This window comes from Chrysemys picta, chromosome 2, assembly GCF_011386835.1.
Source record: "Chrysemys picta bellii isolate R12L10 chromosome 2, ASM1138683v2, whole genome shotgun sequence".
In the NCBI taxonomy this organism is placed as follows: domain Eukaryota; kingdom Metazoa; phylum Chordata; order Testudines; family Emydidae; genus Chrysemys; species Chrysemys picta.
Window position 1 is genome coordinate 206,274,672 of NC_088792.1, and position 25,147 is coordinate 206,299,818.

Here is a 25,147-nt window from a genome sequence, read left to right on the forward strand (position 1 = left end):
GCTTGCTATACCTGTCTCAGATGGACACGATCAGTGTGTTTGCTGCCTTGGCGATACACACATAGCTCAGAATAGTGCCAGCACTGCCTCAAGCTCACTGCCAGGACAAGAAGGGCTAGAGATTTGCAGCTAAAGCTCCGCCTTATGGAGAAGTCTCTGACCGCTCCTGGTCAAACTTTGCCTACCACGGCTTCTGACAGGGGTCCCTCCTCAACCCATGCATCTGAGCAACCTGCCAAAAAACTGTCAAACAGCCAGGCACCTCTTTCCCCAATGCAGGAATCGGCCAAGAAGAGCCATTCCACGAGCGGACAATCAGCACCAGCACCAACTGCATTGTCAGCACCGGTAGCCCACACAGCGGGACCATCCAGCACTGCCGGTACCTCTAGAACCAGGGACTCTAAAAGAGCTGGCTCTGACAGAGGCACTAAGAGGAAATCTAAACCCCACGTCTCTGCACCGCCAATACCAAAGCTGTGACCGAACACAGCGGCACAGCACCGGGACAGACGGCGACTCCTTCAAAGGCACGCTCAGTGCACACAGCGGCGCAGCCTTCAGTGCTGGTTTATATACAGCAGCTCCTGGCACCAACAATGATATAGCCTCAGCGGCCAATCAAACAGGCAATGCAGCGGTTTCTAAGACAAAAGGATCTCTTAGCTCTGCCCCTGACTCCCCTATCATCGACACGGACGCAAACATGTCACGCTCGGCACCGAGTCTCCTCTCCTCTCTCCTATACAATCTGCTCCTCCCTATTCGAGTGAGGAGCATGAGAGCGAGGAAGGACGAGATCTCCCTCCACAATCTCCTCTCTACCATGAGCTGACTAACTCAGGATCCCCTCAGGATACATATTACACTGATCCCAAGTATTTCCAGTGGTATGCCAGCCCTCGGGGCATACTGGAGCCTGTGGGTGACACACCCCACAAAACAGGGACTGCCCACCACAGCCAGATCCAGCACACAGCAGTCATCTGCAACTTCGGTGCCTGGACCTTTGTTGGTGGCGGGGAAAGAGGAGGAAGAACCCCCGATCCTGGAATGGGACACCATCTACCTACTTGTCACCATTATCCACAGATGACACTGTTACACCTCCTCCCCTAATATAGGGGATGATTTCAGACTATTCCGGTGGCTAGCTCTCTGGACATCTTCCTTGAGGAGGTCCAAGTGACACAACACAAACTAGTGGACATTTTGCTTCATCCAGAATCGCTCTGCCCATGAATGATGCGCTGATGGACCCTGTCAAAACCATTTGGCAGACCCCTGCAACTAGTCCTCCAACCTGCAAGAGGTCTGACAAAAAATATTATGTACCAGCCAAGGACACAGAGTTCCTCTTTTCACATCCAGCACCCAATTCCCTAGTGGTGGACACAGTCCAGGAACGTGGTAGGCAACAACAGCCCAAAATACACCTCACGACAAAGAGTGGAAAAGACTTGATCTGTTCGGCCACAAGGCTTATTCCTTGGCTACATTACACCTCCGCATAGCCAACTACGAGGCATTACTGGAGAAATATGACTATATTAACTACACAAAAATGTCTGATTTTATTTTATTTCTGAGGACAAGAGAGAACAATTCACAGCACTTGTATCGGAGGGATAACTCATCTCCAGAACAGCTCTGCAAGCCGCACTTGATTCTGCGGACACAGCTGCAAGATCATTGGCGACGGCTGTCGTGATGAGAAGGGCCTAATGGCTCCATCTCTCTGGCTTCCCTAAGGAGGTGCAATCCACAGTTGAGGATTTGCCATTCGAAGGTCCCAAACTCTTCACTGAGAAAACAGATGACTCTCTCCACTCACTCAAGGATTCACGAGCGACATTCTGATCCTTGGGAATCTATATACCCAAACCCAAGAAAAAACAGAGGAATTATTATGTACCCCAGTGCTACTGCCAGACCATGTATTCGCAGTAGAACCCATTCCAAAAGAACACAGAGGGAGAGGATTTTATTCCCACTATTTTATCATGAAGAAAAAGTCCGGTGGATGGAGACCAATACGATGATTCAACAAGTTTGTCAAAACACAGTGATTCAAGATGGTCACACTAGGCACCATAATCCCAGCTCTAGAAAGAGGGGATTTGTTTTCAGCCCTCGACCTCCTGGATGCATATTTTCATGTAACAATACATCCCTCTCATAGCAGATTTCTCCATTTTACCATTGGACAGGACTACTTCCAATACAAGGTCCTTCCCTTCGGCCTATCTACTGCCCCTTGAGTGTTTTTGAAGGTACTGGCCATGGTTGCAGCTTACCTGTGCGGAAACGCAATTATGATATTCCCATACTTGGACGACTGCCTGCTAAAACTGTCATCATGGCAGGCAGCAATACAAGCCACCGAACAGACGGCCACCCATGAGATTGGGCCTCCAAATAAATACTGCAAAGTCCACTCTAACACCAGTGCAGGAGTTGGAGTTCATTGGGGCCCATCTCAATTCTACCAAGGCCATAGCCTCTCTACCAAGGCAACAGTTTCTCACTCTCACCAGCCTTTGTTGTCAGACACACCAGATTACATATGCATTGCCTACAAGGATGGCTCCATATGAATTATGTCCCACACAGACACAGCATAAACAATAGACCTCTTTGCAACCGCACAAAATACCAAATATCCCTGGTTCTGCTCCAGGGCAGTCTTGGCATGGAGGCGACGCATTCCTCCTCACGTGGAGCACTCCCCTCCTATATGTCTTCCCTCCCATCCCTCTCCTGACCCGAGTGATCCACAAGATCAGGCAGGAAGGGGCCACGGTAATCCTAATAGCCCCTGCATGGTCTTATCAAACCTGGTAGCCTTACATCCTCAGGATGGCTGTGTGTCCATCAATCACACTCCCACTTCAGCCTCATCTGCTGTCCCAGGACTCAGGTCGTGTACTGCATCTGGACCCACAAAAACTCCATCTCAGAGCATGGCTCCTCCATGGCTCACGGGATCTGAGATGACCTGCTCGGAAGAAGTACAAAACATTAAATAGTCATAGAGCAACTACCCGTCACACGTATATGCTCAAGTGGTGGCGATTTGAAGCATGGTGCCAACAAAAACAGATGACATCCATCTCAGTCTCATTACCCTGAATATTAAGCTATCTATTAGCGCTTAAAAGGTCAGGCCTTTCCATGAGTTCAATAAAAGTTCACCTATCTGCCATCACAGCCTTTCACCCTAAGGTGAATCAACAGTCTATCTTTGCTTGCCTGCTAACCAAACGTTTCCTCAAAGGACTCAACAATGTTTACCCAGAACTGCGCGAGCCTATTACACCATGGGACCTCAACCTGGTCCTTCAGGCCCTCACCCGTTCCCCATTTGAACCCATGGCGATGTGCTCATTACTACACCTTTCCACGAAAGTGGCATTCCTTATGGCAATTACATCTGCCAGATGTGTAGGAGAACTGGGGGCAGTCATGGCAGATCCCCCATACACGGCCTTCTTTAAAGATAAAGTATCCCTGAGACCACACCCCAAGTTTTTACCGGAAGTTGTCTCAGTTTTCCACCTTAACCAACCCATATACCTATCGACATTCTATCCCAAACCCCACACAGATGGAACGCATAGTCCACGCTTCACACTCTCGATGTACGGAGGGCATTGGCTTTTTACATAGAACACGGCCATTTTGTAAATCACCCAAACTGTTCGTATCCATCACCGAATGTTCCAAAAGGAGTATCATATCTAAACAAAGACTCTCCAAGTGGATCTCCAATTGCATAAAACTATGATATAATCAGTTCAACCGCCAACCCCCAAGGGGCTTTGCACAGATTACACCAGAGCCCCATCGGCCTCCACTGCTTTCCTGAACAATGTACCCATCACGGACATTTATAGAGGTGCTACCTTGGCCTCAGCCCATATCTTTACACAGCATTACGCATTAGAGCAGCAGTCAACATCTGATACCTCATTCGTCATCTGTCACGACTTCAACTCTGAAGCCCCTTCCTTCCACCAGAAGTCATCTAAAGTGGAGCACCACAGGGACAGCACTGGAAGAAGAAGAGAAAGTTACTGACCCTGTGCAGTAACGTAGGTTCTTAGAGATGTGTCCCTGTGGGTGCTCCATTACCCTGCCTCCACCCCTCTACTTCAGAGTTTCTTACTCAGTCTGTGCAGTAGAGAAGGAACAGCGTGGGGGTGGATCGCACAGCATCAGTTAACTGCCTGAAGCACACGAGACAGGGACCACACATGTGCGACTCAACTGGGCACTGCTGCCAAAAGTCTCCGAGTACAAGCGCAGGGGTGCACGAACACCTAAAGTGGAGCACCCACAGGGGGACACATCTCAAAGAACCTAGGTTACTGCACAAGATGAATAACTTTCTCACATTTAGTCCTATGTGTAAAATTACTCCACCACATAAGTGTTTTCGGGATCAAAGCCTGTCTGTTATGTATGCAGGATAGCTAAACCTGAAAGCTTTTGGCCTATATCCTGAAAACACATGGGAGTAGGTCTGTGGTTTTATTGCAACTACCCACATGTGTAAGGTTGAACATCTGCATAGATATTTGAAGGATCAAGACTTTTATACATAATGAGCCAGATCCTCAGGTCCTGTAAAATGACTACATTTTCAAAGTTGCTTCAAAGGAACTATGCTGATTTACATCAGCTGAGGCTCTAGCCTAAAGGCTTCTCGATAAAAGAATATAGAATCATAGAAATGTAAGGCTGGAAGGGGAAATTGAGATGTCATCTAGTCCTATTAAGGAAAAACGGGCATTTAATTAAAAGATTTGGTTAATTTTAAACAATTTAGATTGAAGAGGCTAGAATAAAAAAATATTTGAATATTAGAGCCTTACTTGTTCAGTATTCTAAACTATTAACTACTTCTGCTATTAAAAGGTACATTATATATTCTACATTGGAAAAACCAAACTATAAATTCTGGATTGAATTTCGGAATCTGCTCTGTCTCTGATCCAAGTTATGTTAAGAGATGTTAGCCTGATGATGATTTAACAGGATTAATGTAATTAATTTTCAAGTTAAATCATTCTACTCTTTCTAAGGGCATTTAAGAATATTTGCCTTATTTTCTGGTGTTTAGAATTTTGTACCTGTTTCTTTGAAAATAAAACACATATAGATGGGGAACAAAAGGATTCTCCCACTGCCACAAAAAGTCCACAGATTGTAAACAATCTTTTGAAAATATTGAGTCATTCCATGTTCAGTCAGATATTTTTGGGTGAGTATTGTATTTTTTATGTGTAAAGAAGAGCACCTTATACTGACGTCAAATGCCAGGTTTTCAAAAGAACAGCTCCCAATTGCACATGGGAGATACTGGGTGCTGAGCACAGGTGACAATCTGGCTACTTTTTTAGGTGCCCAAATTGGAGCTGTTTTGAAAATGTGCCCTGTGTTTTTTACATTCAGACTCTGTTAGACCTACTTCTGTTTACTCTAGCAGTGGGTAGAGGACTTTAAATTGATATACATGGGTAGGGTCTGAAGGAAGGTGTAAATGAAAGCAAACCTGCCTGTATCTTAGTTTACCCCTTAAGGGGCAGAGGGCAACTGGTGTAAATTGTCCTACCTCCATTGACTTCAATAAAGCTAGGACAGGGGTGGACAAACTACGGCCAGTGGGTTGGATCTGGCCCGCGGGATTGCCACCCCTGTGGTGCTGCGGATCCCACGCCGCTTCCAGAAGCGGCTGGCACCACGTCCCTGTGGCCCCTGGGGGTGGGAGGGCAGAGGGCTCTGTGTGCTGCCCTCGCCTGCGGGCACCACCCCCTGCAGCTCCCATTGGCCGGGAACAGGGAACCGCAGCCAATGGGAGCTTTGGGGGAGGTACCCACAGGTGAGGGCAGTGCACGGAGCCCTCTGCTCCCCATCCCGCAGGGGCCGCAGGACTGTGGTGCTGGCCACTTCCGGCAGTGGCACTGGGCTAGGGCAGGCACGGAGCCTGCCCTGGCCCCGGTGCGCACCGCTGCCACCCCAGATCCGCTGCAGGTAAGCGGCGCTGGGCCAGAGCCCGCACCCCACCTGCACCCCAACGCCCTGCCCTGAGCCCCCTGCTGCACCCTGCCTGCACCCCAACCCCTGCCACACCCCACACCCTCCTGCACCCCAACCCCTGCCCTGAGCCCCCTCCCGCACTCCTCCCTGCACCCCTGCCCTGAGCCCCCTCCCACACTCAGCACCCCCTCCTGCACCCCAACCCCCTTCCCTGAGCCCTCTTGTACACCTCGCACCCCTCCTCTGCCCCAGCCCCTTGCCCTGAGCCCCTTCTTGCACACTGCACCCCCTCCCACACCTCACACTCCCTCCCGCACTCCAACTCCCTGCCCCAGCCCTACATTCATGGCCCTGCATACAATTGCCCCACCCAGATGTGGCCCTCGGGCCAAAAAGTTTGCCCACCCCTGAGCTAGCTGACCATCTGCCCCTAAATGTTCTCATATCAACTTATACACTCTACTGACTTATGGGAGGGTGTATATCAGTGAATGGGGTGTCTAATTTACAACACTTTATAATCCAGTCAAAGTGTACATTTTAAAAACCTATATGGGATAGAATGATTCTGCAAAAAAAGAAACTAAAGAACTAAGTTTATCTTTTTCTAACAATTCTATATCTTGCAGTAATATGTACAATATAGTGCATAACTTGTGTTTAAAAATCCATTACACCATCTGATCTGTCATTTATCTCTTCTTAATGTGATGCCTACAAGAAATCATTTAACAATGGATAGGTTATGGAACAGTTGGCAATAGATGGTGTATACAGTAATTTTAGATATTTTCAATGCATTCTTCTCCTCTGACCTTTTTTAATTAGTTGTGCTTTTTAGGCCTTAATCCATCAAATATTTACGCAACCATGTAACTTTTTGTATGTGAGTAATCCTATTGACTTCAGTGGTGCTCTTCAGGTGCATAAAGCTAAACATGCACGCAGGACTTTAGATTGTAGATGTTTAAGAACACAGACTGCTACTTCCTGCATGTGTGAACAGTGCCTAGCACATGGTGGACTCTATAAGAATAGAAATGGTGCTTATCTTCAAATGCTTAAAGAAGGGCATCTACATTCATATTTAGGCATCAAAATAAGTCTGATTTTTGGAGGTGCTGTCCTTCCAAAACCTCATATTGATTTCAATCAGGGAGATTTTTACCTCTGAAAATTAGGCCACCTTGCTTAGGTGCCTATATATGTATTTGGGTATCTAATTTGCACTGATGTTTGAAAAATTTAGGGCATAAGAAGTAATTATGTGGACCAAATTCTGGTGTTGTGCTATGCATGTGCCTGAAAAGGTAGAGCTAAGATTAGCACCACAATGCAACTGTTATGCCCCTGTCCTGCCCTCCCTTCAAAAACATGGAGTTGATGCTGTGTGGCCTCTCCAGATAGAACCTCAGCGAGAATTCCAGAGTGATGCTCACAGGTCAATAGTAGAGCTAGTCAGAAAACAGAATTTCCATTCCATTGGAAACTTTGACAGTTCAAAACTTGTTTTTGTTCCAAATCAGAACCAAAAGTCAAACTTTCTCACGGAAATTTTTATTGATAATGCAAAGCATTTCATTTTGGTAAGGTAAAAACATTTTGTTTCATGTCAAAATAATATAAAATATATTAAATATAATTAATACATATTTTAATGTAAAAGTCAATTATATTAATTGAAAAAATAAAGTTGAAATGAAACATTTTTACTTTGACAAAATGAAATGAGAAAGATTAAATTATTCATTTAGTCTTTTTCCCATTGAAAAAAATTAACCACCTCTAGTAAGTAGTACAGGCTACATATTATATCGCCAACCTTCCAATTTGATTACTACTAAGAATCCTTCCTCCTTGGCTCATTCATAAGTTTAATATGGGTAATCTATGCATAGGTTGAAAGCAGCTGGTTGAAATACACCTCTACCCTGATATAACGCGACCCGATATAACATGAATTCAGATACAACGCAGTAAAACAGTACTCCGGGGGGCAGGGCTGCGCACTCCGGCGGATCACAGCAAGTTCAATATAACGCGGTTTCACCTATAACACGGTAAGATTTTTTGGCTCCCAAGGACAGTGTTATATCGGGGTAGAGGTGTACAAGGTCAACATTAATAGCATTTATTTGTATTCTCAGAATCAGTGGGATTATTCTTTTGAGTAACATTTACTCACATGAACAACAATTTATATAATTGGGCCTTAAATAAAACAGAGGTTAACAAGGGATGGTAAATGCAAAGGAAGAAGCATTATGAGAAGCACAATGGCCTTCATTCTCCACTGTCAAAGCAAGTAGAGTGGGGCGGGCATAGGGGGCCAGTTGCAGCTCCTTCTTTTAAGACCCCTTTTGCCCTAAGACAAGTTAGGGCTTCACGGGGACAGCTCTGACTTACACCACTGCTGTAAGGTCCCTCAGGGACCTTATTCCCCGTAGAGGTCTGGTTATAGCAGAGCTCTGCTCCAACATGCCAGCTCCCCAATGTGCTCTCCTTTTCTCTATGCCCCAAGTTGATGGGGAAGCTGGCACAGGCATGGTGGAGCACCTGCACTTACTTTCCTGTGGCAGAAAGTTCCCAGCACCGGGGAAATTCTCCACTATTTCCTGTTGATTTAAGGCTATGGAGCACTGCTTACAGTATAAGTTTGCTTTGAAGACTTGAAAATCTAGCCCATTATGCTATTGTTTATATGGACCTTGTTTGGTTCATTTTGTATAATAACAAATCATGTTTGTTATTTATTATATTTAAGGTCAAGGGAGCAAAGTCAGGCAGGAGTGATGGAGTGGATAAGAGACTTGAAAGGCTACTTAAAATAGTGTGAGGGCATGTGTAGACTAGGAAAAATGGTTGTGTTTTAAAACACATTAGCTACACATTTTAACTGACACAATTTTACACACAACTTTGTACCTCTAGACAGGACAAGTTGTATTGAAAAACAGGTTAGCTGGTTGTGGGCAACCTTAGGGGATGCTTAATGCTGAGGAGCTATGGTTTACCACAATCAGTTGACATGTTTTTACTACCTGTAAACCAGTGGTTTTCAAACTGTGGGTCGAGACCCTGTACTGGGTCGCAGCAGCTCTGATCAGCACCGCCGCCTGGGCTGTTAAAAGTCCCATTGGCAGTGCTGCTCAGCTAAGGTAGGTTAGTCCCTATCTGTTCTGACACCATGCTGCACCCTGGAAGCGGCCAGCAGCAGGTCCAGCTCCTAGGTGGAGGCGCGCAAGCTGCTTCTTGCGGCTCTCGCCTGCAGGCACCATCCCCCCCAGCTCTCATTGGCTGGGAACCGGCCAATGGGATTGCGGAGCTGTGCTTGGGGCGGGGGCAGTGTGCAGAGCCCCGTGGCCCCCCCCGCCTAGGAGCCAGACCTGCTGCTGGCCGCTTCCAGGGTGCAGCATGGTGTCAGAACAGATAGGGACTGCGCGGTCCGCAGTGCCAGGACAGCCAGGAAGCCTGTCTTAGCACCCCCGCTGCGCCACTGACTGGGAGCCACCTGAGAAGCCTGCACCCCAATCCCCTGCCCCAGGCCTGTGTCCCCCCCCAAACCTGGAGCCCCTTCCTGCACCCTAAACCCCTCAACCCTGGCCCCAGCCCAGAACCTACCCCCCCACCCCAGAGCCCTGACCCCCTCCTGCACCCCAGCCCCCTGCCCTAGCCCAGAGCACCCTTCCACACCCAGAACCCCTCATTCCTGGCCCTCACCTCTGCATCCCAACCCTCTGCCCCAGCCCTGAGACCCTCCCAAACCCCGCATCCCCAGCTCCTTTGGGTCATGGGCATCAACAATTTTCAACTGGGTCACCAGAAAAAAAGTTTGAAGACAACTGCTGTAAACTATATCCTAAATCTAAATGCTAAATCTAATCTGTATCTTAAATCTACATCCAGTCTATATTCCTATATTTTGACTGCATCATAGAAATATATGACTGTTTCCCAATAACAACTTCTGTTCTGGGCAGTACAGGACCTTTGGGTCCAAAACATGTTCCTTATGATCCCCCCATTTCCCAGTTTCTCTTATGAAACAGCTAATCTTTGGCCCTGGGACCCAGAGGAATATTTTACTCGTGCTCCAGGGAGCAGAGGCTGGGGAAACCGGATCCAATTAATAGGTGCAAATATGAGGCAGCAAAGTGGGTGTGTGGCTGTTGCTGTAGCGCTTAAAGTGCGCCAGGTGGAACTAGATCACAGACCTGGGAAATAAAATTTCTAAGCAGTGAACTGGGTCACTGAGGGGTGCACAACTTTAGTGTCATATAGGGGAGACCTTCTCTGATTGGCTGCTTTCCCCACTTGCCTACCTCCTGGGGAAGAGAGGTCAATCAGGGTTTCTGCAGAGCTCTCCCCTCACCCTCCCTTCTTACAGGACGGAGGGGGGCGGAAGAAGATAAATAGCCCAATGCTCAGTATGACTCCACTCCTTCCCTGTCTCATTGCAACACCCAGCCTGAGAAGGGGGAGAGGGATCTCTGCTGCAGCCCCCAGGCCTGGGAGAGAGGTTTGAAGTACCCCAGGAGGAGCAGAGGTGAGGGTAGGGAGAAGGGCAGAACTGACAAGGGGGAAGAATTGATTTGGGGGTTGGGGAGCATAATTGATTGCTGGGCAGGAGGAAGGGCAGATGTGGGAGTGATGATAGACACCCGCTCTCGCACACACACACTCTTTTCAGACCACTTTGAGCACTGGAAACAACTCTTCACTCCCTGACTAGTGGGTCTCAAAATGTAGGTATTCTGTTTCATTTGTTTTCTGTTGTGAACCTTGTCTTTTGGGTAAGCATCCTAAAAGAACTGAGGACACCCTAGAAGAGAGTTTTCTAGGAGCTCTCACTCTTACAAATTCCATTTTGCCCCTTTCCCATCTGTCATGGAATAGTATTGTCCACTGTGTTGCATTTCTTCTTCCTGTTGATTCTTCTTTCTGTTAAATGGTTTGGATTCTGTAGTCTTTCAAGGGGAATCCAGTTGAAGCCAAAGGAGTGTTTTGTTTACTGTTTTTATAGCCATAAAGAAAAATTATAATTCAATATGTGTTTAGATGGGTGCAAATAGCTATCATTGGCAGGATGTGTGTCTTGGATCCAAAGACAATCAACAGACCTCATTAATGCCAATGGATGTGTCAAGTGCTCCTTTATAGGCTAAACACAAGGATCAATCACTACCCTTTATGTAGTAAAAATAACTACAGACACATGTGGCTCATTGCCAGGGCAGAGCTAAATCAGAAGAGGTTCCCCTGTTTGCAAATCAGGGGCTAAGATATTGGTTACAGGTTGTGTGTTAGAAGGAGCAAGCCAGAAGAGAGAGTTCTGAGTGTGACCCTGAAAGGAAGCAAAGAGACACAACTTAGACACAGAACTCACAGCAGTGACACATTTGGGGATTTCTGAGCAAGGAAACTGTCTGCTGTTGTTCATTTTCCATGGTGTTCATGGAAACAGGACTTTGTGTACTTTTTTTTGCAAATAAACAAGATTACATCAAGAATGTACCTGAGTCATTGTGGATAGTTCTCTGAAAACAGCTGCTCAAGGTGCAGTAGCAGTCAAAAAAGCTAACAATGTTAGGAACCATAAGGACAGGAATAGATAATAAGACAAAATATCATATTGCCAGTATATAAAATCATGCTGCACCACACCTTGAATACTGCATGCAGTTCTGGTCTCCCCATCTCAAAAAACGTATACTGGAGTTGGAAAAAGTACAGAGAAGGGCAACAAAAATGGTTAGAGGTATGGAACAACTTCCATATGAGGAGAGATTAAAAAGACTGGGACTGTTCAGCTTAGAAAAGAGACAGCTAAAGAGGGATAAGATAGAGAAATCATGAATGGTGTGGAGAAAATGACTAAGAAGGTATTATTTACCCGCTCACATAACACAAGAACTAGGGATCACCCAATGAAATTAATAGGCAGTAAGCTTAAAACAAATATAAGGAAGTACTTCTTCCCACAATGCTTAATCAACCTATGAAACTGGTTGCCTGGGAATGTTGTGAAGGCTGGGTTAAAAAAAGAATTAGATACGTTCATGGAAAATAGGTCAATCAAAGGTTCTTAGCCAAGATGGTCAGGGACACAATCCTATACTCTGGGTGACCCTAAACTTCTGACTGCTAGAAGTTGAGCCTGATGACAGGGTCTGCCCTGCTCTATTCATTCCCACTGAAGCATCTGATACCAGCCACTGCTGGAAGATAGAATACTGGACTAGATGGACTATTGGTCTCACCAGTATGGCCATTCTTCTATTATTTTATTTTAAAGTTGTTTCTGGATTTCATTTTCTCCTTTGTTCTTTTCCCCCACCTCTGTATATTTCTGTGCTTATTGTTAATTACTGAGGCATTAATCTAGGCCAGTACTAAAATGACTACTTATACCATTCATGTAAATGACTTCATTAACATGTTGTTAATTGATCTGATCTTTCAAACCTACACTGAGTTCCAATGACATCTTCACAACAGCCTCCTTTTAGTTTCACATGCTATGAACTATGCGTTGATTGGTTAGGGCTTTCATTCTGAGTCATTCACTAAATTCCAAAAAGAGGTTAAAGTTTATTATAACAATAATACCCAACACTATAAAGTATCTAAAATAGTTCAACTGATTTACAGATTAGATTAGCAATCTGATTATGCTTTGGGTTTTTGGTGGGTTGGGGTAAAAAGGGGCATTCGCTTACACAAGACAATGTCTACCGGTCTGCTTCATTCTCAGTGTTGGGATGGAAGCTTTTATAAAATAATGTAAAATATCTGGTCTACCTTTCTGATAGCATAAAATGTTTTCATTTGCTGTCTGACTGATTCCATCAACCTCTTACATATGGTTTGCTGTGCTTGGTATCAGACAAGCAACTCAGGAGGACACTTAATACAGAAGGAGAAAGGAATGGAAACTCTTAAAAAAGCAAAAATATGTTTGAACATCTTTGCTAGATCATGCTAATTGGAATTTAGAGCTAGTAGCAATTCAGATGCAAGCATTCAAGAGTTTCTAGAGAGACTGATAGGAAAGAGTTTCATCCTTCCCGAAAGCTGGGAATCAAAATTCCAATTGGAAAAAATAGCATTTAAAGAGCTATCATATATAATTTAAATTATCTTGAGTTTCTTAATCTAAAATGGTTTTCTTGATCAAAAATGTATTAATAATAAACTTGTGCCTATTTGTGCTGGGGGGGAATCAGATTTTTATTGTTAAGCTTATGAATTTGTATGACCAAATAATGGCATTTATCAGGGTTAAAATGAAGGGATTAGAAGTAAATCCATAGCATTACAATGGACAGACAAGAAGCTTAAATAACAGCAGATCTAATGAAATATTTATGTGATTTAAAGGGACACTATCAACTTGGTTTTTTTTTTTTTTTTTTTTTACTGACTCGTTTTACAAAAATACAGTTCCTGATGGAGCACCCTTTAAATAGGTCAAAACTTTTAAAAACAATCCTTTACAATATTTGATAAGGGATTTTCAGCTCTCTTATTGATGTTTATAAGGGTCTCTTCAGCCAGGGAGAACCTGACTGATATACAAGGGAAACAATGAAACTGACTAAACAAAAATTTACTAATTTATGGGTCAGTTTTAGTAATCTTAGGTGTTGCAACAGTAGCAGGTACATAGAAACTTTCACACAGATATATGGTGTCCCCTTCCCTCCCCCCATTGATAGTACCCTTTAAATGAGCAAGTACAAATATCTTGCTACATAACAGTATATCTGGCATAATATATGGCCCTAAAATGTTAAGGACCTTTTTCAGTAACCTGACTATACATGATATTTTTTTTCACTGACTTGCAGTTGAATGAGAGATCAATCATTATTACAGCATTTTCTCTGGATAAGAGTGTACTGTATTAATTATAATTCTTGCCTACTGTGTTTATCAGCAGCTAAAAAGCTGCCTACGTGGAAGGAAAATCTTCTCTCCATTAATACTTCAGTTCTTGAGTATAACCATTCAGTACAGAACTATGCCCTTTCCAATTATTTCAGTAAGTACTTATTGATTCCACGTCTATGATGATGTGTCCTGAATTGTATTACAGCTCATTTTTCTCATTTTTTTAATATTCAAGGCTGTGACACAATCTTGTATTTTAAAATTTTTCCATTAGATAGGAAAAAAACCCATAAGATGCCTTTTATATTTATCATAGTCTAGAAAGCATTGATTTGTGTTGGCATTAAACATGAGCCAGAAATGCTAGAATTCTGAAATAAAATGTCCACTGTGCCTTACTCATTGGATAATTTGAGGTTAAATATAGAATTCCAATAATCAAATAAATGATTAAACAACTTCATATATAAACAGTGGATAGCAATCATCCGTCCTTCAACAACAACAAAATGCTTCAGTTTCTCAATAAATCCAACACATCTACCCAGAGTTACAATGGGGCACTATGGAAGTTCATGTCACAAGATAATACACAATTTTTTGGAAATCTTTTTTTGGAAACAGGCTTTATTAAGCAAGAGATATTTGTCTTCCATCCCTCGCCACCACTCCCAACCACCTCTTGCTCTCCTCCCAGGAACCCATTATCTTATGACAAATCAGTAACCCCATCAATAGTCTAGTTAATAGCAATGGAAATTAATAGATTTTATTTTAGAATAAGCAGATTTTGAATTCATTTCTTCCTGCTGAAGTCAAATCTCCACTAAATACTTGAAACTCGAAGAGTCCACATAAGTGTACATCATAAACTAAAGCAGTTTTGCAAATTTTCCTATGCTATCCTAAAACTGTGTCCCAGCTTTGACCTAGACCACTGAACTTCTCAGAAATGATAGCATGCCTACTCAATCCCTGACCTTCCTGCTAAGACTACCAATACAGGTGCTAACATCATGCTTTCTATGTATGACATAGCCATTTTAGGCCCAGATCCACAAAGAAATTTAGGCATTATGACACTGAGCATCTAGCTTCCCCTGGTTAATGGATTGCTTTGGGGCTTAGGCCAGAGATAGGTGTCCAGACACCTAGAGTGGAACAGCAGTGCACATGCCCAGAGGCACCTATGTTTCTACCTACAGAACTTCTATTGCTGAGTGCTTAGGTGCTGAGTGAGTTTAAGTGCCTATATGGTTAGGCACCAGCCAAGTGGGAGTTTGTGGATCAGAGTGCCTAAACCTGATACTTAGGCACTTAAGTACCATTGTGGATCCAGGCCCTATCTACTAGGAATTGGACTAAGACTAACTCACTTCCATAACAATTTTCAGAACTGGGGTGAATTTGAACCAATGGAAGGTTGGTTATGCTGAAGGTGAAGAGGTTGTGGTCCAAGAGAGGGAGCTCAGCTATGGAGAGATCAAATGGGACAGGGTTTAGAGAAGACTATGTCAAGTGAGTGGCTCTTTGGGAGAGGTGATCCAGAGTTGAAGCGCAGGCAAAGACGTAAGATCAAGGCGGCAGATGGCTAATGGGATGAACAGGATGGCCATAGGAAAATTGAAGTTGCTGAGGATGAGAGCAGCCAGGAGGCAAAATCTGAGACGGTGGATGAAAAGGAGCCTGGAGGGCAGTAATGATAGCTCCATAACCAGGGGAAATGTAGTGTCTGAAAAAGAGCAGTAAGAAGTAGTGGGAGTTATCACTAAAAGAGCAGTATCTTGAGTTTGGTGATGCCACGTTTGAGATAATTTACTATTAGGTGTGAATGACTTATTAAAAAAAATGTTAAGAACTAGAAGTTGATTTGATTTCCATAACTCACAGGCAGAGTCCTGAATTTCACCATATTTATTCTTTTTGGGGACGGAGGGGAGCGGGTTAGGGAGAAAGATCGTTGAGTAGAAAAGGAGGACTTGAAGGTGGGGTTGTAGGGGTCTGTGTGAATTATGAAGACTGAGTGCAAAAATGTATTGTGCACTGCAGAAATGCACTTTTGCCACCTGCTTTCTACTTTGCTTAATTTGTATTGCTTGAACAGTCTGCATGGGAACATGTCACCCAGGACTAGGGGTCAGTGTACAAGTAGGGGTCAGTGTACAAGTAGCTCCCCTACATTTGTATTCGATCTCTGTCTGATCAGGGGTTGTTCTAAAATTCCACCGTGGAGGTGAAGAAATTGCTCTGTGAGAAATGTGGGTGCTAAATTGTATCCCTCATAACACCACAGAGATTAGGGGGTCCAAAAGTTAGTGAGCTGTTTTCTCCTCCACCAGTGTCTCCTTCTACCCTTTATTTGCTCTTTGGGGCATCAGCAACCTCTTCTTTATTTCTCCCATCCTCTTTCCAGCTTTCACATTTCTTCTCTCCTTATTCGCGTGGCCTAAACGCCTCAGCATCTAGGTAGACGGCGGCCAGCCCAGGAGATCAACTTGTGAAGTCTTTCAAAGCTTAACCCTGGGGAACTAAACCCAGCCTCACGAAGCCTGAGCCCATTAGCCAGGGTTGCAGACGACGGTTGAAAGGCAAACCCCTAAATGTCAGGCAGCTTCCAGTGGGGCCGCTGACAGGAGTTAATTAGGAGCAATTAGCTTGTCCCCGCTGGGAAGCGCTGCTATTCCCTCTCCCGCCTTCCCCTTCCTCCCGCTGCTGCGCCAGGCTAAGGGGTGGCTTGTGCTGGCTCCTTGCGCAGGACTGGCGTGTGCAGCAGGCAAAGGACCGAGGAATGCGCCGAGTCCCGGTCCCCCTCCTCCCCTTGCCGCTGGAGCGGTGCATTGTGGAGGGAGCCCGCGTCCCGCCGCCGCTGAGGAAGCCTCCTGCCCTCGGGAAGCGCCTCGGCTGGGAGCTGTCCAAGGTGCCGGGGCCCCTGCGACACCCCCGCCCGCTCCTGCGCCCCGGCCCTCTCGCCTCCTCCCGCCCTGTCCGCGGCGCCCGGCCGGAGACGAGCATGGTGTTTGCTCCAGGTAACGCGCTCCCCTTCTCCCGCGCCCATTGGCCGGCGAGTGAGGGGTGCAGGCGGGCCGGGCCCTGCTCTCCTGGGCTGAGCATCCCTCGCTACTCACCTGGGAGCGCCACGCGCCCGCCAGCGGCTCCCCGCGCCCGGCCCCTGCCGGCTGGACTGGCTGGAGGGGAGGCGGAAAGGGGGCAGAGCGCGCCTGGCTTCGCGGAGGCTGCGGTCCCCTTGGAGCCCCAGACCCTCTGCCCCCAGGAGCCGCAGCTCTCGGGGCCACCTGGCACCCCGTGCCGCCGCCGCTGTGGGCTAAGTTTGGCAGGGGCATGGGATGCTCTGTTGGCGGTGGGGCTGGGGCTCAGGCTCTGCTGCCGAGTGCGCCTGGTTACTGCTGCTTGTGGGGCAGCGAGACAGATCAGCTTCCAGCCCGGGGGCTGAGGGAGGGAGGCTGGAAAGGCTCTTTTGGGGTGGGTGGGTGGGGAGAGAGAAAGAGAAGGAGAACGCACAGTCTTGCTAGCTGGGTTGGTGGTCTCCAGACAGAGGAGGGGAGGCTGCCTAGGGCTAAACTTGGGTAAATTAGAAACAAAAGGTCACCCAGGTGGCTGCTGTCAGGAGAAAGATCTTTGGGGGCAGGCAAGAGAGCAGAGGGCACAGCATGGTGCCCCAGTGAGGGGGGAGCCTACCTCTCCTTTTCAAAAGGGAAGTTCCACAGGCTTTCCCTCAGGGTTAGGCTTCTAAGTCACTCAGGTCCTTTTGAAAATGTTACTTGCCAACTGAAGAGATCTAGTATCTGAATGGGAGAGTTCACTCAGGGCCCTCCTACAATCCTTACTCAAACTCCACTGGGCTCATTGTAGGATCTGGCCCTAGAGGCTTAAGATGCAGAATCATTGCTGAAAAGATCATCACCAGAGTTGCATTGGACTCAGTGTAGTTTGGTGGGGTGGGGAGAAACTGAAGAAAATCAGGCTGGTGTGCGTAAACGTAACTTGTGTAAGATGGCATTTGTAAGGGGGAACTCTCTTCTTCCCTAAAACTTAAGGTACTAGTATAACTGGTCCTGACCAGTGTAGCAGAAGAGAGATAAGAGGGACTTGAGAGGGTTTAATTTTTAAAGTTTTCATTTTCCTAATCTCAAGTTTCTTTTGCTTTGAGAGTCTGTATCCTGTCAGTTAAAGAGATAGGAGTCTGAAATGCTGGAAGGATATAATAGCCTCAAAAAGCCAGTTTGGATTGAATCGGTCAGCCTGACAATTGAAAGACACAGCATTTTGATAAATTATCTGTTTTCAACAATCAAAATATTAGTCTTGTATTTCAAGTTGCCCAGTTGCTTGCTAATTAGATACATTTCCCCCCACAGACTGTTTTGGATTGGAAAGAAAACCAAGGAAACAAGTTGTTTGTCTTAGCTGAACCAGATTCTGTTTATTGTAGCATCCCTTCATACACCTTTTATCTGACAGTCCAGATGTCTCTCACCATTAAGCATAGCATTGTAAAAAAGCACCATGGGACTGGAGTACTGCAGCAAGAGATAAAATAATGAAAACAATTCCACCCCCCCAAGGATGGCAATAAACTGACAACAAATCTTCCATTGATATCTTGTGCTACACACAACTTTCTTTTCACATGCCTAATCCATAAATAGGAAAATGTTTTATGCAACAATTCTGTTTCAGTCAATAAGAAAAGTCAGTAATTCCCTTGCTCATGTTCCCTTACAACAATTGGTGCCATATCATAGATAAGGTAATGAACAGGGATATCTGGGCGGTTAGAAATCAATCATGGGAGTCTGACATTATCCTAAAATGAGAGGAAAAAGCTTGAATGGATTGCATTTTTAGTCAGTTTTCTTATTACAAATCAGTCTGGGTATTATTTCTACTTTTAGATACAAGAAGTTTACAATTATATAAGAAGTTTGGGGAAATATTTTGGGGTAAACCTTTATCTTTCTTATAGTAGCTGTGCTACAAAACAATTTCCATGTTTGCTTTGGAATAGGAGTTTCATTCTGTCTTAAATTTTCTGCTCTTATCTTATTATGATGTATGAGCTGGTACTCTGTTTCATTTATGTGCCTTTCACAGCACATAAAGATTGTTTGTATAACTGGAAATGGTTATACAGTGATTTCCTTAAGCTTAGTGTCTACAGTGATAAACATCCAGTAGCCATTGGTTCCAGAAAATAAATAGGATTTAGGATAATGCATCTTATTTAGCTGTAGGCAGCTATAGCTTCATTTTGTTCATATTCAAAAATCTATCAACTCCTGAAATAATAATGAATAAAATACTCCACAGCACTAATTTATACTAGATTATAAATTGTGAAATAGAAGTAAACCTTCTGACTTAAATAGAACTTTTAAAAGGCTAACCCAACTGACTCTTGACAAAATAGATATTTTCCTTTAAATTCCTGCTACCTATACCTATTTCCTTAAATTCTCACACCCATTGCTACCAATATACAGGTAACTCTAAATCATTGGACCTGATGGACCAAAGCCAGTAAATGAGGGGCATCTTTCAGTGTTCAAAAGAAAATGGGCCTAATCCTTCACTGATTTCCACCATGTGTCTTGTTTACATGTGTGCAAAAGGGCATAAGATGCTACCGCTTTGATGTGATCATGTTTTACACCCACTTTTAATTCACTGAAGATAGGTGTCAAGGAATGGAGAAGCTAATCCAAAGAGAAGAGGTTTTTTTGGGGGGGGTTAACTATGGTTCACTGTATTGGTTGAGTTGCTCATTGGGACTGGAGGGATAGCTCAGTGGTTTGAGCATTGGCCTCCTAAACCCAGGGTTGTGAGTTCAATCCTTGAAAGGGCCATTTAGGGATGGGGCAAAAAAATCTATGGACTTAGACACTATGGGCCAGGCTCTTTGCCAATATACAGGGACTGTAAAGCCATTTTAGACAGGTACCTGGAAGTCCTACGTTGCAGAGGACATCCTTTGGTAATGTAGCTCCTCTATGCCCTTCTCTTCACAGTGGCAGGTGTGTGCTCTATGAGATAGGTGGCATGGACAAAAGTACCCTTGTGTTCTGGCTAACCCCAGTTGTGACTGCTTTAACACATGCCAATGAGTGAATTGGCCTTTTGTAGGCCCAAATTAGAAGGCTGTAGAAGAGGTGTGAAATCCTTTTTGCATCATCTCCCCCCCCGAAGCCATGGTTGCAGTACAGTTCAGTTAAGCCAGAACCAAACCTTGGGGTCTATGCCTTGAAGTTTTGTCTGCTTGCTGAATTCAGCAACAGTATTTCAGGCAGCCTACAGAGTGGACTAGTTCCTCCCCCCCCCACACACACACACACACTTCTTTGTGTCATTGGGTGGATGGGAGACTGAACATAAGAACGGCTGTACCGGGTCAGACCAAAGGTCCATCTAGCCCAGTATCCTGTCTACCGACAGTGGCCAATGCCAGGTGCCCCAGAGGGAGTGGACCAACAGGCAATGATCAAGTGATCTCTCTCCTGCCATCCATCTCCATCCTCTGACAAACAGAGGCTAGGGACAGCATTCCTTACCCATCCTGGCTAATAGCCATTAATGGACTTAACCACTATGAATTTATCCAGTTCTCTTTTAAACGCTGTTATAGTCCTTCACAACCTCCTCAGGTAAGGAGTTCTGCAAGTTGACTGTTCACTGCGTGAAGAAGAACTTCCTTGTTTTAAACCTGCTGCCTATTAATTTAAACCTGCTGCCTAGACCCTAACTGCAATGGATCAGGGTCAGATCACAAGAAAATGAACTCTGCACTGCCCAAACTGCAGTCTGTCTTACAATGAATTCCAGATATTAAAAAAAAAAACTTGCAAAACTATATGCCATATAAAGCCAATTATTATAAATAATTCCACTACCTACCACTTTGTTTTCATAGTGTAATGAACACCAAATTATTAAAGCATTCAATAGTTGGCACAAACTAGGAAAAGATGATTCTATAAAGTAGGGTGACCAGACAGCAAATGTGAAAAATCGGGACAGGAGGTGCGGGGTAATAGGAGCCTATATAAGAAAAAGACCCCAAAATTGGGACTGTCCCTATAAAATGTTCATCTATAAACATTAATTTTATATAGGCATATTTCAAAATAAAGGTAACATTTAATTACGTCTCTTACAAATGTTTCTAACACATTCTATAACAATTTAGAAAGTACATTACAGTATCACTAAGAATTACTTTCCAATATTGTATTTTTAGTAACTTATCAAAATGTATCTTTCAAATTGTAGCTATATATGCTTATTCTCAACCCAAATGTGATTCCCCCCTCCCCCCCCCCGCATGTGGAAATATTGAATCAAAACCAGTCATTTTGATTTGTCTGGGCATGAGCAAAAAGAATGTGTCTTTCATACTTTAAGGCAATTTTCTGACATTCTTTTACACTCAGATCCGTTTTGTTTTAAACCTATATTCCTGCATAAGGAATGCTTTTGTTTTCAGAAGTGAGTCTGAAAATGTTCAACACATAAAAATGTATTTATTTTGCTAATGATCTAATGTTGGGATAATAGTAAGTTTGCATAAATTTTATTCCATCTTTATTAGCTGCCAAGAATGGTAGTTTCCTAGAGTTTAAAGCAAGAAGGGACCATTAGATCATCTAGTCTAACCTCCTGTAATCCCAGGTCATTAAATTTCACCCAGTTACCCTTGTATTGAGCCCAATAATTTATCTCAGTAAACCAGAAATTGCGTTTGGCTAAAGCATATATTCCAGAAAGGCATCCAATCTTGAGCTGAAGACCTCAAGAGCTAGAGAATCCACCACTCCCCTTGGTAGCTTGTTCCAGTGGGGTTAATCATCCTCACCGTTAAAAAAAATTGTGTCTAATTTGAATTTATTGGGCTTCAGCTTCCAGCCATTGGTTCTTGTTACACCTTTCTCTGCTAGATTATAGCCCTTTAATACCTAGTATTTTCTACCTGTAAAGGTGCTTACAGTCATGAAAGAGGGAAGAAAAGGTAGGGGTTAGTTAAACCTGGCAGTATTTATATATGAGGATCATTGAGCAAGCACATTTCTATAACTTCTAACTAGCTTGGACTTTTACTTCAGGGTATTCACTGCTCAGCACCATTTTCCTGCAACAATAACTCTGTCACTGGCACAGCTGTTCATAAAATGTTTAAAGCTAATAGTATTGCCAACTTGCACGACGACACTGCAGATTGTGAGTGCATCCTGTACCAAAGGAATTTTAGAAGTCACATTAAAATGCAATTGAACGTATAGCAGCTGCATACTTAAACAGATGTTTTTACTGGTCTGATTAGTCATAATCCTGTCAAATTTAAAAGCGGCAGAGGTTGGGGTCTGGTGTTTAGTCTGATGTGACCACATGATACTAAATCATGTTTTTTGCTTGTTACTTATGATTGCAGTGGCTGCTCTCAATCCTAAACTCTGTCTCCAGTGCACCACCCAAGCCCTTAGGGGAGTAAGAAACGAAGAGAGAATTACATACCAGTAACTTTGCTTCTCTGAAGATACCCTATTGTAAGGGTCTCAGAGTTCCTTAGCATGACCTGCCTTACCTCCAAAGGAAGTTTGACCCTTGAAAATAGCAGTAGCAGAGTAGAGCATGGGCTAGGTGCCTACTGGTGATCATGCAATATCCCTTATGGCTGTAAAAGTTGCCCTCCAGTATTCTAGTCTGTTCTTACAAAAGTAGAAAGAGAAGCCAATTCATGAAGATCAATGTAAAATTTAAAAGCATGCACAGTGTAGGATTATTGCTCCTTAGCTCAGGACTGACAGAACTCATTGTATAGCAACATTTCTACTGATCATAAGATAAGGTTTTGCAAACCCTACAAGCTTGGCACAGTATGATATAAAGGTTGTATTGCAATGAGTTTGGTGTGGCTGAGTGGTTAAGTTACGCATGAATTATGCAGGTACTTAAAATATACAATGAAATCAAAAAGATTAAGGTGTGGTCAGAATTAGCTCTAGTATTAATTTAAGATCTGGATCTAATTTGTCAAAAAAAAAATCTTAAATGTGTTAGTATAGTGAGAGTTGAAATACAATTTATTTTCTTAAATTATCCTGATCATATGTTAAGACAAATTCAGATAAATAGTTGAAGGCACATTTCACTTCCAGATAAATGGGTTGAATCCAAAGTAGATCATTAGTGACCACCAGAAATAATGGAAATTAGGTTTCTGTGCAGTGGTCATGTTAAATTAGATGGTCTTAGTTTGGGTTTTTTTGTTCCAGACATATCAACTATTGGCCTTGGGAATAATCTGCATTTACTAAGCAGACAAGTAAAGCAGTAAATGGGAAAAAAAGAATGAGTTACTCTTACCTCTACAGTTCGTCCCTTCAGGTCAGGAATGAGAATTCTTCTTCTAGAGAAAATTGCTCTGCTAATGTCTGCTGTACTTGCTCTATGGCTACCTTGTTTTCCAGTGCTTTCAGTCTAGCAACATTAATGGGAAATAAAGTCACTTAAATGTACTATCCACTATAGTGAAAGCTGGATTTATTCATATACTCTTGTTGACCTGGGCTCCCTTGTATTAAGGGTACAAATAAGAAGTTTAATTTTTAGTTTGAAAAGAACTTTTATTTATCTATATATTGACTGGCTGAAATAAGTTGCCTCAAAGTGGCCAGTCTATGATCAGGGTACACACTCTGTGATAAATGAAGCGGAGAGTAGCTCCCTTTTATGGACAGCCAGCCAGTTAGCTATAAAATCCCTCTTAATAGCTGTTCTCTACTTGCTTTACCTCTAAAAGGTTAAAAAAAAAAAAGCCCATATGTAAAAAGAAGGGAGTAGGCACCTGACCAAAAGAGCCAATGGGAGGGCTAGAACTTTTTAAAATTGGGAAAAAACTTCCCCTTTGTCTGCTGTTGTTGTTCTCTGGAGAGAGGAGATGCAGAGCAGGAATGGGGCTGAACTATGCTGTAGGAAGCTTTAAGCCAGGTATGAAAAAACATCAGATCATACTGTGACAGACCCAGACCAGTGGGGTACAGGAGTCTGGTAGTGGGCAAATATACTGGTCACTGGATGAATAGTTTTCTGTTCCCTCAGTGACCAGAGCAGGGGCTGCAGTAGAGTAATCAGGAACCTGCTAGAACCAGTTAAGGCAGGCAGGCTAATTAGGATACCTGGAGCAAATTAAGAAGCTGCTAGAATCAATTAAGGCAGGCTAATCAGGGCACCTGGGTTTTAAAAGCAGCTCACTTCAGTTTGTGGTGTGAGTGGGAGGAGCTGGGAGCAAGAGGTACAAGGAGCTGAGTGAGTGAGTGTGCTTGCTTGCTTGCTGCTGGAGGACTGAGGAGCACAAGTGTTATCAGACACCAGGAGGAAGGTCCTGTGGTGAGAATAAGGAAGGTGTTTGGAGGAGGCCATGGGGAAGTAGCCCAGGGAGTTGTAGCTGTCATGCAGCTGTTACAGGAGGCACTATAGACATCTGCAGTCCACAGGGCCCTGGGCTGGAACCTGGAGTAAAGGGCAGGCCTGGGTTCCCCCCAAACCTCCTATTTGACCTAGACTGTGGGTTCTTCCAGAGGGGAAGGTCTCTGGGCTATTCTCCAACCCACATGGTGAATCTCTGCAGCAAGAAAATCTGCCAATAAGTGCAGGACCCACCAAGATAGAGGAGGAACTTTGTCACAATACCTAGAGACTACTTATTTGAAACCTCCAAATATGTAAGTAGATCAGGGAATGTCTTGAAACATGTGATTAGATTTATCTTTTATTTTTCTTATTGGCTTGTGCTAACCCCCAAATGCTTTGGTTTTGTTTGAAACTTTTAAGATGAACCTCAAGAGAGCTAGCTTGATGCTTAATTTTAGTTTTTTTTTTAAGACCCAGCAAAAAGCCTAAGTTTCAGATGTGTTTTTTTTTCTTTTTGTTTTTAATAAAATTTACTTTTTTTTTTTTTTTTTTTAGAACAGGATTGGATTTTTGTGTCTTAAGAGGTTTGTATATAGGTTGTTTAATTAGCTGTGGGAAACAGCTAATTTCCTTTGTTTTTTTTTCAGCTCTTCCCTGGAGGAGTGTGTGTGTGTGTGTGTGTGTGTGTGTAAAAGGGCTTGAGGGTACCCCACAGGAAGAAATTCCCAAGTGCACCTTCCTGGGTTCCAAAAAGGGGGGTTTTGCACTTGGGTGGTGGCAGGATCTACCC

At 43.9% G+C, this 25,147-nt stretch overlaps 1 protein-coding gene and 1 long non-coding RNA gene across 3 annotated transcripts in view; one reads left to right on the plus strand and one right to left on the minus strand.

Annotated features, from left to right (window-relative positions):
• Nucleotides 1-1,573: 1,573 nt before the first annotated feature.
• Nucleotides 1,574-23,955, minus strand: LOC135981686 (uncharacterized). The gene is made up of 3 exons (XR_010598823.1): nt 23,311-23,955; nt 2,851-2,998; nt 1,574-1,871 (listed from the first exon to the last, which is right to left on the minus strand). It is a non-coding gene; the product is annotated as an uncharacterized LOC135981686 (long non-coding RNA).
• Nucleotides 16,615-25,147, plus strand: part of AKAIN1 (A-kinase anchor inhibitor 1) — a 33,178-nt gene continuing 24,645 nt past the window's right edge. The window contains exon 1 of one of the 2 annotated variants that reach the window (XM_008172427.4): nt 16,615-16,961. In XM_008172427.4, coding sequence (XP_008170649.2) covers nt 16,724-16,961 — 238 coding nt within the window. In that variant the 5' untranslated portion in view covers nt 16,615-16,723. Of the gene's footprint in view, nt 16,962-23,796; nt 23,935-25,147 lie in introns of those variants that run through there. The other variant, XM_065585312.1, reaches the window with a different exon arrangement.